We start from the raw sequence: 19,586 nt of genomic DNA, 5'->3' as shown, positions 1-19,586 counted from the left end.
TTGCTTTTCTCAAAATTCATAGAAGCCAATGCCGTACCAAGCCAACCATGTCCAACACATACCTTTTTTTTCGGTCATTTTCCCGCTTTTCCCCCAATCGATGGCAGTTTACCCTACCTAGTTGTTGCCTGACCTATGCAAATCACCCCTTCCTAAACTTGGAATTTTGTCTACTTTTCAGAAATATATGCCTTTCTGTCTTCCTATTCGCCTTTCCTGCCCTTTTCTTCCATTCCGTCCATGCATGTCCAATTGGCAAATATGGCCAAAATCGCCTACCTCTCACAAAACGGTTGATAACCACATCAAAATAATTTTTTTCCATTTCCACTCAACCTGTTCTTGAAAGCCAGGAAATTGGGGAACTCAGCACAGCAAACCATTTGTTCCTAGCTCTTACAAGGAAAAAACCACAGGCTTCTTTGTACATCATTTTATTGGCATTTTTTGAAAAAACCCAACATTTTCGCCCTTTTTGCTTATTTTCTCTCACCCCCCTACAGCAACCTAGGATTCCTGGGTGGCGTTACGACCGCCTACATGTGGTAAAAAAGGAGCCAAATTTGGCCACATACCGAAATCACCAAAAAAGGCCCTGGCACTGGGGAGAAATACCCATGGCACTTAAAGGGTTAAGGAAACCTAGTCCACATACTGAGTTTACCTGGGTCTGCCCAGGTTCCAGACCACTTTGGCAGGTTCCGGCAGAGTGAGGGCGGCCGGAATTCAGAGGTCCAGCTCATCGTGGCCTCTGTCGGGCCAACAATCAGGACCTCAGTCTTCCCTCCATTTAACTTAAGCCAATTGGCTTTCATCCAGCCCTGAGCAGCATCAAGGCAGCTTTTTAGTCTCCCACATCAGTCTGATCGGGGTCCAAGCTAAACAGAATTTGAATATCATCTGCATAGGAAAAAACCCTAAACCCAAATGAGCGAATGAGTGTCATTAAGGGCCGGATGTATAGGTTGAACAATAGCGGGGACAGAGCTGAACCCTGAGGAACTCCACAGGTCACTGCAACGGGGGAGGATTGATAGGGGGTGGGGGGAAGAGAGTCCATTTGAAAACGAGCAGTCAGTAAAGCACATAAACAGTCCAAGACAGAACAGGAGAACCCTGCCTCCTTTAGTCTAGATATTAGGATTGCATGATCAATGCTATCAAAAGCGGCCGACAGGTCTAGTAGAATAAGTCGTGCCGTGCTGCCTTTGTTGCTAATCATGGTAAGATCATCAAGTACTGCCACCAAAAGTACTGCCCTGCCCATGCAAGTATCGAAGACCACCTTGATAAATTGGAGGGACTGGGACGGTGAAACATGAGACTTTTTTAAAGTTCAGGGAAAAACCAAAGCTGTTCAAAAGGCTGTATGTATGGTGCAGATGCTCCGATACTAGGCCAGGGAAGCCAGTTGTCTAGGTAGTGAAATAATACAGAACGCAAGTCAATGCTAAAGATGAGCATTCGGATCCCTCCTTAGGACCAGAAGAATTCACCTTTGATTCTCGGTATTTTGCAATGACGGTCAGCATTTTTCAACGACTTTCGGTATCCTGTAAACGTACAACTGAATACGTGGACATGTGAATCTTCTGATCTCTGGAATATATGTGACATCATGCTTCTTGTAAAAATCAATGTGTTTTGATTATAAACAAGTAAATAAAATAAATAAATAAATGAATGAATGCTCTCCCTCCTTAGGCGAGCTGCCACTACTGCTGGCAGTTTGGTGAAAACCCTGAGAGAGCCAAAGAAAGACCAAAAGCGGAACTGTGAACTGGTAGTGATGCTTGCTCACCAATAACATCAGGTACTTCCATGTGCCCATTCATTGAAATGACAGGAAGTAGACAGCCTGAAGGTCCATTGATACCAACCAGTCCTACAGATCAAGAGCTTGCAGTATCCAGGCTAGAGTAAATATCTTGAATGTATCCTTGCGTAGGTAAATATTTTAACAGCCGTAGATCCAGTATCGGATGTGGGCCCCCATCTTTCTTCGGAACCAGAAAAGAAGTGGCATACCACCACTTACCTCGTTCTGAGCGTGGTACTGGTCCTATCTAGCTCTTTGAGAGAAGCCGATAGACCTCCCAGAGGATGCTTAGGAGGCAAGAAGCTGGTGTGAGGGCCATGGTCCAGGGGACGCTTCACGAAAGGAAGACACTAGGCTTTGCTGAATGCCTGTAAGGCCCAATCATCGGATATGAACCTGGAGATGAACAGGGAAAGCCACCTCCCCTACTGGGCATTCATGACCAAAGACCTCAGAGAGATTTTGCACCTTGTGGCGCTGAGGGGATGGCGGGGGCAGCCGCTCGTCCTCTGGGGGCACCTCTACCTCTTCCCATCATAATGCGTCTGCCCTGCAGTCTTCAGTGGCTGCCTGACCTCAACCACAAAGGACGTAGGAGTCTGAGGGACAAAACCCAGAACCCTTCACAGAAGGAGTCGAAGGCTGTTGTACGGCCAGACCCAAGGACTTTGCCGTAACCTTTGAGGACTAGAATTTCTGAAGGAGGTCATCTGCTTTAGCCCAAAACAGGTTCTGCCCATCAAAAGGCATGTCATACGTGAAGCCAGACGCCCTCATCCAGGAGTGACACCTGACCACTGTAGTCGTGGTCATGGATCTGCCAACACAATCAGCTGTGTCCAGTCCTGACTGCAGAAACTGACGAGAGGCCTCTCCGTCATCCTGGACCATAGACATGAAGCCCTCTTCCATCTCCCCTTCAGAGAGGTGGTCAGCTGCATTGGCCTCTGCGGACCACAGACCGAAGGAGAATTTCTCCAAGATGGCATTGATTACACCAAGGGAAAGGTTACCCAATGCAAAAACCTTCCTCCCAGGCATCTAGTCGCCTCCCTTTAGTCTCATCCCGGGTTGCTCGCTCAATGTTACCAATTGAGCGCCTCTGTACCTCTACCCCAACCATATAGTGGGTAGTAGTACAGACACCCCCCTCCATTCTTTTCCAGAGCGGGCAGGGACGGTCTGGTCCCTGTCCACCTTCTGTGGCACCCGTATGTCTGTTGCTGGATGGATGTGGCGACCAGTGGTTACCCAGTATTACACAACCCATGGATGTTTGAATGGTGCCGATACTTACCATTGGTGGGCTTGGGCTAGCTCCCAGCCTGAATTTTGGATAAAAGGAGGACCCCTGTAGCTGTTCTTGAATTCCCCTTTGGAGCCAAGACTTCTCTGAAGATGAACAGCTCACTGACAACCCCTACAGCTGACCAGCGCGGACTCAGTGACTGACCCGGTGAAGCCCTGCTCCTCTACCTGATCTCAGAAGATCATTGTTGGTGCTGCAACCCTTGTACAGGTGGGAACAACCAGTCTCAACCACTGCTCAAGGATCCAAACTTTGGGAGCCTTCAAAAGTGTCCTTGAACATCCCGGTGGACTCACCAGCTCTCTACTGGTCTATCTCACTGCAACAGTCGTCATTCCAAGCCTTAGAACTTTGCAGATCTTCAGCTCACTCCAAGGAAAGCTGTGATAGACTGCTTCTGTGTTCGCCGCTGTATGATCGCCTATTGTTGCCTGACAGTGCTGACCTTCATTGGAACAACCTTTCTTCGATCCCGAGAGGTGTCTTGAAGGGGTCTGCACCGCAGAAGTCTGCATCTTTCCTCATCTGGAGTCTTCTTCTAGAAGGTGACTGGAACAGTTTGCTGAGCAACACAACCATCTACCAAACCGGGAAGTGACCTACACCTGACACGCCTGGGCCTTCCCCACCCGAACCAAGCGCAGAAGATTGTGTCCCCAATGGATTCCAGAATACCCTCAGTGGTATCTGGAAGAATCAGAGTTTGTGTGTTAAGTTGACATACCCGTTTCTGACTCCCACTCTCCTCCATAGGGTAGCATTGGGCTAAGGATCCTTTTTCTTCGGTCATACTCGATAAATAGGATAGAGAGGGGTACTAACCAGTCTTGGGGTAAATATTTATCTAACTGTTAAAAACATTATAAAGCACCACATAATAAAGCATAACATCCGAAGTGCTCACCAAGTGTGGCTGTTTGGCTGGGACCCCTGCCTGCACCTCAGTCCGCTTGCCGTTCTTTTGCCTTGTGGACAACGCCTCGTGGATGACGCCGTCGGCAAGCAGAAGTGTCAAAGCTGCCGTAACAGCCATCATCATCTCACGCTTGCCTCGCCAACTTTACAAGTAAATTTGGACTCTCACAAGTATCGCGCACGCGCATCCGAAGTGCTTACCAAGTGTGGTTGTTTGGCTGTTCAGGTGGGCGGTGAGTGCAGGGGTGCAGGTGTTCAAGGATTTACGCTTGTGACTTTACGTGTTATTACACGTTGCAATTTTTGAATAAGAATTCTTGTTTGTTAGATGTACAGATTGCTTAGAGGTTGGAAATATGCCTGTTCACTATATATTGAAGCAACTGCTTTCTTACGTCCTTTTACATCTTTGGCTAGCCTGACGGGCAGAAAAACGGATTTCTGCAGATTGGGTAGTACTCCGGCGAGAGTAGTATAGTAAGTGATCTACAAAAGGCGAAAGAACCAGCTGTGTTAATCTGACGATGAATTAAACCATGGTCAAAACCTGAGAAGTGGGAAACGTTGTCTTAACGGTTCCCCGAATACAATGCCTGAGGGGAATTTGTCAGATGAGGATTTGTTGGAACAGCCCATAAATCAGGCTAAAAAAAAAGGGAGGAATGGGGTGATTGCAGCAGGGAGGCTTGAATTTCCTGTGCCCAATAGTATGAATCTATGCAGCGCCTTAGCAAATTCCTCCACATATACTGGTACGCAGGTGTTAGACTCTCACAACGCCCTATCAGATACATCAAAGGACAAGTGTCTCGACTCCAATGATAGCCACATTTATCCCATAAATCCTATGTGTAACATTCCTATCAATGACAATTCACTCCTGGGAGCTGTTGGCGATGTGTCAGCTTTTCCTCCGTCTGACACATCTCTAGTGGCCCCGGTAGTCTTGGCAGAGTTACAAAGTCATACACGACTATCGAACGGTCCATCGACACCAGTCCAAGTTCACATGGAATCAGAGAACAGGTCCACTTTCATGCTGCAATTGCGGCCAACTCGAAACAGCTAAAAGAGAACGGGAAAAAAGATTTGAGTCTAGCTGTAAATAGCACTAAGCAAAAGGCTAGCTCTCCGTCCCATGAGCATGCTGGTAACCCTAGGGATTTAATTTACCCGCAATGCCCCGTTTTAGGCCTTGACCCACAACAGCACAAAGGCCCATCCGACCACATACATCTACCTAACTCATCGTTACCTTTATACCCACTGGAAGACACACTAATAGACCTTAATCAACAGGAGCTTCAAAACTTTCCGGTATTGACTAGGATTTTGAACCTGCTCGATAAAGGGAATGAATATACCCATGGTGCTATCAATGCACTAAGAACCTCAAATTCAGAAATTTCGAACACATTAAGCAGAATTGAAGGGTTCATGATGGCCCAAGAAAAATGTCATACATTTGGGGCATCCCAACTGCTCAACGGTCAGCATCCTGTTCAAAATTCACATATATCTCCATTATGCATAGCACATGAACAGTCTACACAAACTGATCTAAATACTGATGCAGGAAGCAACTCGCAGAAGACTTTGGCCCAAATTACACAACAAAACCCTTCTGTTGCCAGGCGTAGCCTGTCCCCTGTGGTCGACTACTTAGAAATTGGCAAATTACAGCACAACCGCATATTGGTTTTGGAAAATATTCTTGTGGCAGCCAATCTAGTCCCACCCGAGATACTGAGGAGAGAACAGACTGGAAGCCCGCTAACAAAAGGTGTCTTCTGCTAATGATATGCCAGATAGTCTGTTGGCCTTAACCGATTTGATTGATCTCAATGTGGCTTCTCACGTGGAGCCCCAATTAGTTCTTGAAGTCCCCGTAGAACAAAGTGGATCACAACAATCCACCTTCATGTCTCGGAAAGCAAAAAAATTACATGCAAGAGCACAGAAAAGGCGGGCACAGGCTGATGCTCAAACTGCCATTACTGACATTCTAGATAAAACAAAAAATGAATCTAAAAAACTACAGAACTTGAAAGCCAGCTCTCCTAGTTCGCTTATTAAAAACCGTGCTTTAAAGTCATCGGACAACATGGTTATTGGCATGAATCAATTGAACATAGAGAGTCAATCACATTTGGAGGTTAATAAAAGTCACCAAAATGACAGCCTACCATTACCCGCACAATCTCATGTGAAAACAAAAGACACGACAGAGGGGGCACAAGATCTTGACAAGGGCGTTCATTCACAAGGCTCACCTTTTTTTAATTGAAACTAACCTACAAAGATGTTTTGAGAAAATAGATAAGAAAATCACATCCATGTCAGTGCAATCAGCAAATAATTCCATTAATATCGCAGGTATGGACAAAAAGAATGTGGGCTATTTGGTGTTGGGTCCGGTGAAAGTGAGCATGCAGCTCTTAATAACGCAATGACAGATATGTTGGTTAAAGAAAACACTGAGGGGGTGTACATTTCCTGTACTGGTGACAAACCCACCGATGCTCCCAGCGAGTTCTGATTCCTCAAAATTTAAAGACAAGACAACTGACAGAGCTGACGAGGCTGTGCTTAATGTGGCAAGCGCTGTAGCAATGAAGGATATACCACTTGAGATGAAACTGGTGATGGGCTGGTGGGCAGATCCAACTAAGATGGACAAACCCAACTTAAACCGAGCTGCATTGATGAGTCTTTCACCAAATACCGGCCCTGCGCAATCTGGTCTCGGAGGACTTAGACTGGATTAGATTACCTCACTCGCCCAACCATCGTATGATTTGTAAATTCCAAACGCCTATAATTGCTTCTCTAATTTGGAACTATCATAAAGACCTTGAGTTTCTAGGCTATAAATTGTTTGCCTGCTACTCAATGGAGGAGGCTACAACCTTTATTGAATATCAAGCGCCTGTATCAAGGCAAGAGTCAAATACTAACTCAAGGGACTTCCAGCTGGCAGCGTTGAATGAAAAGGTAAGAGTACAAGCTGAGTCAGTAGCACAGATACTAAACGGCCTCGCCTAGCTGGAACCATTGATGAAATCCATACTTAATGGCATACCACGGAAGGGAAAAAATCATAAAATAATGTCATTGTGTTGAATTCATGGAATTGCTGTGGTTTCAATAATCTTGCTTTGTGGTTTAGGAAGCTGCCTTGTAACAAACATCCGGCAATAATTATCTTACAAGAAACTATGGCAATTTCTGATATTCATTTCGAGGGGTACTCTGTATTTTTTAACCATGCCAAAAAGGGCTTACTTGGGCGACCATGGGGTGGTCTTGCCATCTTCGTGAAAAATGTGTATTCCTTGAAAAAAAGGCGGGTGTACCCTACCTCCAAAATGCTGGCCATTGCTATATCTCTGTAGTTTATGGAGTGACCCATTGTTAGTTATATCCTTATATTGAACGGTAAACTAAAATCTTTGTACCTTGCTTGCAAATTGTTACAACAGAGCCTGGGAATTAATGCAATGAATACAGATTATTTGGTAGGTCGTCCACAGATAGTAAAAAATAAATTGTATCAACACAACTGGGCAAACACCTCAGATTTGATCAGGAATTACAAAGTATATTAAGAATATGCAAAGTTTCGCCATTAGCAGAAACCCTATCTCTTATTTATTAGGCAGGTGCCTTGTTACAACGCAAGATCAATGTGTTCAATTTCAATCTTTTGGCAACTAAAGTCTGCATGAAACATTGGAAAAATCTTAGTGGGACGCCATATGATGAGTTGTAGATTCTGCAAATATAATGTAAGTGAAACCCTGAAACATCTTTTATTAGACTCTGTCTTTTTTGAAAATGATAGGCAGAAATATCTTGGCGTCTATGTGAACATCGTTACTGGTGTCAACATAGCAACCCTATGGTTACAATGTATGTGGGGGTATAGGAAATCACTATTACTTGCGCTGTTTCATTTCGTGACAGTTTTAGACAATAAACTTGAACTTTTTAGGGTCTAGGCTCATAGGATATAGGCAATAGTATTATCATTATACTATGCGTTGTCTGCATTTATGAGCATTATTGAATGTCAACAAGATACAAGCAATCGGATAACGGATATGAAAGGACGATGCACACATTAATGTGAAATAGGGTGATACGAGGCACTTGAGTGGCAGACAATTTACTATTGATTTTCTGGTGTGGGAATGAAACAATAAATTGGGTAGCAGCAGTCTCTCAAAACAATGTTAGTATTGATTGAAGAAAACCACAGGGCAGAAACAAGAATTGATGTAAAAGATTATTTTTATACGTGTTGAGTTTATGATAGGCAAACGTACATGCAAAATTGGCAGAATATTGTTTTGTGATGCTGTTTTATCTAATTATGTCTGTTTTTATATGGTTGTAATTTCATGTTATGTAATTGTTACTGTGGAATTGTTTGTGTTGTAAAGATGATTCATCAAAAACAACAATACACATAAAAAAATAAAAAAAGCATAACATACCAAGATTTAACTTGGCAAGATCTGATGGTAGTAGTTTCCCAGTTAAGGCTGCACAAATCTGGAACTCACTCCCTCTTGAACTGAGAGTGGAATAAACATACTTTAGTTTCAGGCGTAATATTGTTAATTGGCTGAGAACTAATGATATTTATTCGTAGCCGCCTTCCACTTCTGCAGATTGTAAACAACTTGTATCTAATTAGTAACATGTATCAGTCTCACTATCTATAAGAACACAATTTTTTGTATATGTATATTCCTTCACATTGTATATATCATCTTCACCACCATTTCTTGTGCACCAACCACGGTACTCTGTACTTGTAACCTAAGCTTAATGTTTTCTTGTACCTCTTGCGCCCAGTTACCTCTGGGTTCGGTGCGCAATACAAATAAATAAAACAAACAAACCACCACAGTCCACGGCATAATTTCTGAATACCTTACCCAAAGAAGCTATATATTGTAACTTGTAACTTTTGGGCACAAGGTCCCATACCATTTTAGGATTGGTCTTTATAAGATGGAGGGAAGCTGTACTTCTGCTTACTCTGACTATTTCCTACCTACCGTGCTTTGCATCTGTCTGTATGGCACTGGTAATTGATTAATTTGCAATTCTATTCTCCTAATGGTGAATGTGTATATATGTTATGTACAGTTTTGTTTGACAATACCCATCTGTGATTATTTCATGTTTAGTGTGCAATTACAGTCATAATAAACAACTAGTTTGATATACTTACTTTCTAACTTGAATTATCAAGTGTTCCGCTGTGTGGACACATTGCAGCCCTAGTCCACTCTCACACTTTTTCTGAGACTAAGCCTCGACTCCTCACCTACCTTACTTGGATTGGGTTTTGGTTAACACTTCGTCTTCCTCGTTTACCCTAAATAGGTGGCCTCCCCAAATCAGCCCTAGCGGGAGGAAATCCATCTTCACAGTAGCCATTTGCTCTAAATGAAAATTTGCATGAGCACAATTCACAACTGACAGCAGCTAGTCTTAGGCACATTGATGAAGTAAACAAAAATCTATTATATAAAGTTATAAGGATACAAAGTAACCTTACTGCACTTCACAGTAAGGTGATGTGTTCAATTGTAACACTACATGCGCATTCACAAAGAGAGACAGTCTCCCAGTACTGATAGTTTTAGGAACTAGTCAGTTTCCCAATAACAATGAGCAAAACAGGCAACAGGAGTAAAGCAGAAGGCTTTACTTACCTCCAAAAAGTCAGGATATCATTCAAAACAAGCAAATAGAAAATCTTTCCTAACACCAATCTCTTCAGACACCTACATGTGAAATATATAATTTGGAACTGGTGACTTTTGGGCACAAGGCCCCAAAACCATCTTGGGGTTGGACTTTATAAGAGCTAGGGAAGTGGTTGTATGATTATCCTGAAGAACAAAATACTTACCTCGCTGTAATGTTCTTTTTGATGGACGTTCCTCGTCTTTGAAATCTATCTCTCAGCGCCAGCTGCTGTTCAGAAAGTTTTTGCCACCAGGATGGCCCAGTCAAGGGGAGTCGATGTTGAGTCGTACTGCACCCCGTGCCGAAAACCTTCCTGAGTAGCTGACGCTGGAAGGATATCCAACAGATGAGAAATCTTCAGGAGAAGAATCCATAGAAAGGGCATTACTGTTAAGCAATTTCTCCTTCTGATGGGTATTCCTCCCACAGATTCCTCATCGCCCTCCCTGACTGCCCCTCTTGGGGTTGCTAGTGCACCTTGGTTCTGAAGTCCCTCAGCATCAGAGTGCTCCACCTGACACCTCTATGCGGCCTCCGCCGGATGTGACGAGGGAGCCAGTATGTGTAGAGGCGCTGCGAATCATGACCTCAGTTCCACCCTTTTCCTCCTAGCACTAGGCGGCCGCAGAAGGTCTGAAATCCGTACCTGAAACGGAGACCACAGACGGGCCTCTTACCACCAAGATGCTATACGACCCAGCTTGCACAGAAAAGTCGAGGCTGTGACTGTCGTCTGAGGTTGGAAAACCTGGACCATCTTGAAGATGTTCAACACTTTGTCCTCCGGTGGGACACTGCCACACAGGCGAGTGTCCAAGACCCCCCTTGATAAATCAGAGGGACTGAGATTCCGAAACCTGTGACTTCCTGAAGTTCAGGAGAAGCCCAACCTGTGCAATAGGCTGCACGTCTGGCAAAGATGTGCAGGCACTAGATTTGGTGAGCAAGCTCAGATGAGCCAGGTGCCGAGGTATGAAAACACATGACTGCCTTCCCTCCTGAGGCTCGCCTTCCCTTCTGAGGCAAGCCGCCACTACTGCTAGCAGATTGGTGAAGATCCTGGGTGCCAAAGACAGACCGAATGAAAACACTTTGAACTGGTAATAGTTCCCCACTTTGAATCTTAGGAACGCCACATGAAAGTAAGCATCCTGGAGATCTAGGGAAAAAAGCCAGTTCACTTCCAGGGCCTGGAGGATCTGTGCTAGAGTAACCATCTTAAACTTGTCAATGCGCAGGTACAAGTTCAGAAGCTGCAGATCCAGAAAATATATGTTGAATACAAACCAGTTTCTCGTTCTGAGCAGGGTGCCATCTCCATGGCCCATTTTGCCAGCAGGTGACTGATCTCCTCCAACAGGGGGGTTCCGGAGGCTAGGGCTGGTAACAGGGGTGGTGGTCTGGAGGACGCAAGGCAAAAGGGAGGAATTATCCCTGCTGGATGACCTGTAAGGTACATGTGTCCAAGGTGGCATTTCCCCATTCCTTGGCAAACAGGGATAGGTCTTGCAATAATAGCACTGGGGCAATTTGCTCTCCTAGGAAGAAGGGCGACGCAGAGCAACACAGGTTTGATCCCCGGGTTCACGCTCAGAAAAGCGTGTTATAAATAACCAATTATAAGTTATAAGTATCCTGCCCTCCGCCTACCCCTCACCTGCATGAGAAGACTGGCGAAAGTCCAATTTACAGGGGCTTCACGCTGGAGTTGCAGAGTGCAATGAAGAGGCTGAAGTGCCACCTCTGGTGTGTGCCGTATCCTCTACTTGTCTAGGGATGGCGTTCTCCTTGGTAGCCAGAGAAAGCCTGACCTCTACCCCTCTGGGCGAAAGGGGTGAAGGGACGAAAACCCCTGCCCTTACCAGCTGGGCATGCTGGACGTTGCTGTTGCACCACAAGCCCCAACAACGTGTCCGTCCCCTTAGAGGCCCGAAACTATTGGAGCAACTTGTTGGCCTTGGTGCTGAGCAAGTTCATGCCATTAAAGGGCATGTCCAGTAGCTTCTCCTGAATGTCAGTGGCAAAACCCAACCTTCTTAGCCAAGAAAAGCACCTCAAGACTGTGATGGTAGCCATCATCCTAGCGACGCAGTCTGCAGTGTCCACACCAGACTGCAAAATCTAATGGGAGGCTTCCGTGTCGTCCTTTATAATGGCTTGGAAGCCATCCCGCATTTCCCCTTCTGGGATGTGCTCTGCCACCTCCATTATCACGGACCAGAGATCCAAGGAGAATTTGGTCAAAGCACAAGAGGTGTTGATGCCCCAGAGACCTAGGTTCCACAAGCAGAAAATCTGCCTGCCCTAGGCGTCCAACCACTTGGCTCTCCCTGTCTGGGAGCAATGACGGGAATGTGGTGGTTTTGAGGTTCGCCTAAGTGGTCTGCACCACCAAACCCTCCTGAAAAGCTTGGGCAGAGAGCAATAAAGGGGTTTGAATGGGCCAGCCTGTGCTTCTTGGCCAGGTTACCGTCCACCATGAGGACTGATGCCGGTTTGACCCACAGTTCCACCACAGGGTCCTCCACTGCTTGGTTGAAAGGCAGTAAGGTCTCCTTAGGACCCTCGTCCAAGATGTTGCACAGGTTGTTCTGCACCTTATGCTGCAAGGGGGGCCGACAGCCCAAGGGTATTGATCACCTTCGCCGTTGGGTGCTGAAAAACCACCTGTAGTTTTGCCTGGGGTGGCAGCAGTCAAGTCGACTTCTGGCGAGGTAGCTTAGCCACTTGCATCCTGCAAGTCGGCAAAAAAGGTCCACCAACTGACCCTGTTCCCTGTTAAACTCTGCTGTGAAGTCTCTATCCTCCCTGGGGTGGAAGCAATCCAGTCCGAAGGGGACATCAACATCTTTGTCGTAAATGTCCACGGAATGTGACATATGCCCTCCCTCAGAGTGGAAGGAATTCTTTGGCGATTCTGACTCTGCCGGCACCATTGGACTGAGACCATACATGCAGGGATCGATAGCAAAGACGGAATGGCACTCCCCTTGCTTGCGACTGTCATGTTCTCCTGTGGATTCCCTGACAGCTTTTCCGAGCGCAGTGGGATCCATCAGCTTGGCTGGAGGCACCATGTAAAGCCTAAACAGATTGGGTTTGTCGGCGCACACTAATCATTTAAGGTCAATTTGGTATCTTTGACTTTAAGGTTTCTGGAGTTTTAAGGTGCAGGGGAGAAGAAATGGTCTTGGCACAAGGCCAATGTTGCAAAATGTAGGAAGAAAAAGAGGATCCAGATTGGGAGCCCTCCTTTCCCCTGCACACTATGAAATATTGTCAAAAAGACATTCAATTGTTCAAAGTCAAATATCATACACAAAACTCAGATAGAGGTCTCAATTTGGAAAAAGTAGAGGCATTTAATTAAAGAAAACAAAACATACATGTTATTCTTATTCACTGTGGGTCTAACGGCATTAAATGCAAAAGAAATTAAATGCCTCTACTTTTTCCAAATTGAGACCTCGATTGATTACAAATTGTTTTGTATATGATATTTGACTTTGAACAATTGAATGTCTTTTTGACAATATTTCATAGTGTGCAGGGGACGGGATGGCTCCCAATCTGGATCCTCTTTTTCTTCCTACCATGTAAAGCCTACCAATCCTCTGATGAAGAGGACTTGGTCGAAAAAGGTACCAAATGTCTCTTCCTCCTGGGCCTCCATGGACTGGTGGCTCATATTCGACGTATAAGAGTGATGCCGAGAAGAAACTCGGGCGACTAAATCCTCTTGCAATGGTTCCTCTTCATTTTGTCCTTTTGAGTGGGGACCACGTCACGTTGCCGAGCTCTGTGCCCAGCAACCTCGAGGGGGTTTATCCCTCCCCTCTCCTTGTGGAGAAAGGTGTTGTCAGAGCACATTGGGGTGCATAGACTAGCACGCTTCGCAGCTCTGCGCTCAACAAGACAGTAAAGGTATATGCAGTGCAGGTCTGACACTGCTATTTGGTGCCCACAATCCATGCAGAGTTTGAACCCCGAAGACCTTGTCGGAGTAGGCATTGCAACAAATTCGATAGGCGAAGTAATGACAAGTTTTGGAATATTTCATTTAGTAGATGTGTTCCTAGCGAGCAGAGTTTGCGGAAAAAAGGAACCTAGGTCACGGGGCGCAGCACCGCTATATATATATATACTGGCCCAGGGTGCGTAGTGGCGACAGGTGGTGCAGCCGGGCGGTGGGAAAAGTTGCATATGGCGCTGGAATATAGATAACAGAAGGGAAATCCGCGAGAGGAAGGCATCCATATTTCTAATGCATCAGAGTACTTACTTGTGTTTTGCTGGTGATTGAATTAGAATATCTTATAAGGGTTGATGTATTTAGGTTTTATTAGTGTTAGTGTGAAAATATTTGACTACAGGTTTTACTTGCTCAGAGTCCATACTACTGAATATTTGTATACTCGCCTGCCGAACTGGAATTATTTGTGCTGGTCCATGTGGACTCCTTTTACCCCTACAACACTCTCACACCGTTCCTGAGACTAAGCCTTGCTTGCTTTGCTACCAAATCTTGATTGGGTTTTGGCTAAACTCTGTGTCTTCCCAGTTTACCATAAATAGGTGGGCCTCCTAGAATCCTCCACCCAATCCTCCACCCTCCCTCCCAAGAGCAGATTATGGAAATTCATCTCAACAAGGTCCATGAAAAATGTGTGTACCTAACAAAAACCATGCCCTTTTTCCTGTTGGATTATGTGCTCCAGCTGTGGTTGTCGAAGTATAGAATAAGCGAAGGAATATCCAAAGGTTAACAATAGTAGTAAAACGTTTGCTAAGGAATAGTACAATATGGCGATTAAAACGACATGTCCTTCTCCCTGTGGCTCCATACCTCACACAAATGCACTAATATATCATGATGATCATTACAGAGCCCTAAATTGCATTTTGGGCACATGCACAGGTTCTTGCGCCTACCTGTATAGTGAAGAGGCTTCATGAGCAGCCATTGGCACCAACTTGGAAAATATATCAGGGCCAGTTACTGCAGGGTCAGTGGGATTTACAGGGAGTGGTTTTACAAGAGGGGCTCCTGAAAAAAAAGAAACAAGTATCACCAAATGCCAGGAACGCATAGATATACAGCTTGAGATATTAGGATTCATTGTATTTTGAAGATTTTAAAAAGCAGTAAAACCAAAAGGTTGAATATTTGTAAGACTACTAATAGGAGGTTGTTTTGAAAACCATTGCAAGAAATGGTGGTTCACTCTTGGCCAAATCACAGACATACCATGTGAATGACTGTCCAAGCAGTGTATCCTGAAAATATGTACTCTTATGAAATAAAGTGAGTGGTCCAAGCAAGTATTGACATTATCACAGATATTGAAAGCAGTGGTAGGACACAATCTACCACTTTAACACACAATTAACAGGTGTTAGGTGTACAAGTGCAGAGCCCTTGCAAGATGACTGGCTGGGTGCTCAGGTTTCCTGCTCTAGTTCAGGTCTTGTTCACTCCACCTGTAGTTTTATATAGCCTTTAGGGGCCTGCATGAGGGGAGCAGTGTGTGTAGGCGCCACTAGCTCCACGGGTCCAACTCTTTTACATTTGCTTAAAGGGACAGTTGGGTCCAAGATGGTGTTAGGAAAGATTTTCTTTTCACAGCTTTCTTCCTATAAACATATTAGGACACCCTTTCTTTGGGTTGATTGCTTGACTGCTGATCTCACTATTTGGAGGTGATTAAAGCCACCTGCTTTACTTCCCTTGCTTTGTGCTCATGTTTATGGGGAAACCGATCAGACAATGGTACAGAGTCAATGGGAATGTTCGGAGGGTTGTGTCAGGGTCACTACCTGGAGTAGGACTTGGAAAAGCCAACCAAGGGTTAAGCAAGGTTTTTCACAATCCCAGTTGAGTAAAGCCACTCACTAAAGTAACCTTGACCAAGCAGCAAGGCTGAACTAAGGGAGAAGGGGGCACTGCTGTGTAATACAGTTAATGCTTAGCAGAACTGATAAGGAAAAGATCCACACAGGTGTGAAGATTAACCATGCATCACATTTAACTAGATTTGTGAAGATTACCCATGCGTGACATTAGCAGTTTAATCTTGAAACATGCAAAACACACACCGAACATAACTAACACTTGCATACAACAACAAAATCCAGGCATTAGGTCTCACACTTACAGATACAACGAGCCAGGGCACACAATCAATCCCATCTGCAAGCCAACACACACAGACGGCAGTTTCTCCTGGTTCTGGACCTATCCGATCATTCTACCCTTACTAACTCACACCACCCTCTTTCTTGCAGAGCCACGTGAGCGCCTGGAGACCGCCCCAGTGATGGCAACGGTGTGCGGAAGAAGACAACATAACACAACACACTGGTAAGTTATAAAAGTAACACTATGTATTTACAATATTAGACTAAGGAACACTAATGACTACTTTAGAATCACAAGTACCAATTCAAGCAATAAATTCATTCACTAAAGTAGGGAGAACAGATGTTCAGAAAATATAAATCCATAGGCAGTACAATTACAAAGCACCCAGCACCACATACTAACATTTCAGAAGTCCAACCCTAACGTGTACCAAGCCTCTGGTAGTTTTGTTGGTGTCCCAAAAGGTTCCAGAAGGAGAGGCGAGTAGTCCAGGAGGGCCCACTAAGCTAGTTCAGGAAAGGTACTGAAGCTAGTTAGGTCAGTACAAATGCAACAAGCAAAATAGTAATTTTAAGTCAGTATCCAGTGAAAGAAGAGTAGCTATCACCCCTGGGCTTCTCAAGGATGACCCCCACAAGTACTGACCCAGACACCATATGATATGGCCTTTATAACGCGCCTATACACAAGTGTTTCAAGACCAGCCTCGGATAGCCCTAATTTAAGGAAGGCTTTGCACCCATAGCGTCGTTGGGGGCGGTTCAAGAGAAGTGATCTCGTGCACCCTAATCCCTAGAAAGTTCATAACAGTCCCAGTTGACAGTAAATAACTGGGGAAGATGCGCCTCATCACATTGTTGTCAACCTGCAGGGTTTTCAGGTCACCAGTTCAAGGGTCAGCAACGCCCATCTTCTCTAGGTTCCTCTGGAGAACTCTGACTGTATGGGGTCACACCCAGATTTGGTCCCACAATGAAGGGGAGACCCTCATGGCAATATTCACGGATGAACGGATGCACATTTTGCAAGGACCCTTGTCTGAGTTAAGAGGCACTCTGCAACTCGGCAGCAGAACTTTGGATTCCAGCAGGCTCATTGCTTGATGGAGGGCAGCACAGAGGATCTACAAAGTCGGAGCAGACAACTAAGAGTTTCAGCCAAGAGGCCAGCCTGGAAGACTTGCAATGTTGAGCAGGTGTACCAGAGCCTTATAAAGACAATACAAAGATGCACGCACTGACGAATGAAAACAGGCGATGTACCTTTAGGGAGGAAAGGCGACTGGTTGGTCCCACCAGTCAAAGTGAAGAAAGTACCTTGCAGACGTCTTTCCTGTCGATTAGAAGTTATAGGTTTGCGACACAGTGGTATTTGCCGAGCCCAACGTTCTGCAGCAGTCTGACGGCATCCCTTAGTTGTCTTCAGATTTTCTTGGGCTTCAGTGGTTTACTTGATTCCTGGGTCCAGCTCATCTACTCATATCCAGAATTGAGGCTGAGGACCACACCAACCCTCCAATAAGGACACTTGCAACATTCAAACTTGGAGGTGGCTGCCCGATAGTGGACTGCCAGCCTCCCAGAATCAGCCCAGCAACAGCCAAGCCCCTGGGGGAAAGTGGATTGGGTGCAGAAAGCACAACTGCACACACACACACACTTTTGCAGGCTTCTTGCAAAAGGCCTGCCAAGGTGCATGAAGAAAGGGTACCCTCCCCCCAATCTGTCAAGGTAGGACGGGCAACAACAGACAGGTCATTTTTAACAGGATTTAAAGCATGAGGCCGTTTTAAGAATATGGTCCTCTTTGAGTGTATTATCACGGCTAAAAAGACAGCCTGGTATAATGCATTCATAAAAATAGTAAAAACATACCTGCACCAGCCTGCTCAGAGGATGCCTGGAAAGTAGCAAAATGCCTACTTCGAATAAAGAGAAGGGGACACAGAGTCCTTCATAGGACTCCATGTAAAACGGCTTGTGCGACAAAAGTTAAAATGGGAAATGACCCTCATGTACTGGTAGGTCCAAGAACAAACCAGTAAACCCAAATCGACATTGCAAAATGCACCCAAAGGGTCCTGACAGTACACATTAGGTGGGGGTGCTGCAATGGGCAAGCACGGAAGCCAAAAGAAAGAGGGGAGGCCTGCCCACACTGCAACCTTAGAAGAAGAGTCAATTGTCACCAGAACAACTCGTTGCAACAGAAACTGGACCCTGGCCCAGAGGGCCACCTGAGGGTGAGTATATTTAATAAGCACTTGCGATGGATTTCCAAAATTAACCTTGGGCTGGATTTTGGGACGCCAACCTATTATGGTGAACAGGGAGACACAGATCTACCCAAACCCAATCAAAAGTGGCAAGGATTATTCTCAGGAGGACAGAGGTGTCTAGGGCTGCAATGAGTGCACACAGAACACCACCAATAATTCCAGTTAGATAGGTAAGAACACAAATGTCCAATGATTAATTAGGCCTTTAAAATGCACACTAAACAAAAATCTCTAGGCAAATAATACCACATGCTTTCTATAAATCCAATATATACATTCACTGTTATCAGAAGAACATAGGATTCAATACCAGTGTAACACAAGTACTTGAATGCATCACATTCGGTAAAAGACACCTTAGAGCAGGGGTCTCCAACCTTTACGGCGGGATCTACTGACAAGAGTAAGAGTGCTTGTAATGTCCATGAGTATTACATTTGTGCAAAGGTTTCTGGGGAGCTTTATTTGCTCTTTATATTAATTTGCATTTACTATGATATTAACAACTTCAAAAGCATGTTTATTTAGTTATTGGAAATTTGTAATGCACCTATACAACAAATGGTGTTTCAAGGCGCCAATCATTTTTATTTGTAGTTTTCTCTTAAAAATTGTCAAGCATATCAGAATGTAGGAAACCAATGAAGAGATTCAACGTGAAGGCTGACACTGCATGCTATTTACCAGTGCACAGTAATCTGGTGTGAAGTGTGAAACAGCAAAAACTCAGCTGCTAAAAGACAGGACCAAAGTTACAGACTCAGCCATGAGAGTCATTGCCCCCTTCACAATTGCACCATCTGTAAAAGTACATTTGCTTTTCATCAAACAATTAGTAACTTTGATGGCGGCCTTTGTAACAGCATTTGCATTGCAGCGTTTAGTTGACCTACTTTTTAGGATCGCAGACAGCTTGCTTTGAGAACATTTTAATAACTTGTGTGTATTACCGCAAAACGTCTCAACGTTACTTTTTTCACCACTGTTACTTGGGCACCATAGATCAATGATGCACATTTTCTTTTCGCTCTGGATGGAAATTGTACATCTTTTGGCTTTCGTTGGACGGTGCCCCTACATCTCCATTCAAGGGTTCAATAGGGGTAGTTTGTTTCTTTTGAGGTTGCATGTGCAAAACAAATCCGAGGAGTATTTCAATGTGGTAAACGGTTTTGAAAATCTTTGCATATACCACATTCTGCTTGGTCAAAAATTAGAATCCACTGTCAGTTTAGCATATCCTCAATTCATGCAAACTGCTCACATACAAGGTTACAGAATTAAGTCCAGGAAAAGTAAGCCAAAGCCTACTATGCTGACTACTCTTAAACATGTTATGTCAAAATAATTGGCA

At 44.7% G+C, this 19,586-nt stretch overlaps 1 protein-coding gene across 2 annotated transcripts in view; it reads right to left on the bottom strand.

Annotated features, from left to right (window-relative positions):
- Positions 1–19,586, bottom strand: part of PTPN23 (protein tyrosine phosphatase non-receptor type 23) — a 1,404,706-nt gene that overhangs the window by 649,235 nt on the left and 735,885 nt on the right. For both annotated transcript variants that reach the window (XM_069645828.1, XM_069645827.1), the window contains exon 13: positions 14,745–14,859. In XM_069645828.1, coding sequence (XP_069501929.1) covers positions 14,745–14,859 — 115 coding nt within the window. The remainder of the gene's footprint in view (positions 1–14,744; positions 14,860–19,586) is intronic.

Source organism: Ambystoma mexicanum, chromosome 2p (genome assembly GCF_040938575.1).
Source record: "Ambystoma mexicanum isolate Mex_15411 chromosome 2p, UKY_AmexF1_1, whole genome shotgun sequence".
Lineage (NCBI taxonomy): Eukaryota > Metazoa > Chordata > Amphibia > Caudata > Ambystomatidae > Ambystoma > Ambystoma mexicanum.
The sequence above is the reverse complement of the archived record's forward strand: the minus strand, read 5'-3'. Positions and strand labels throughout refer to the sequence as shown.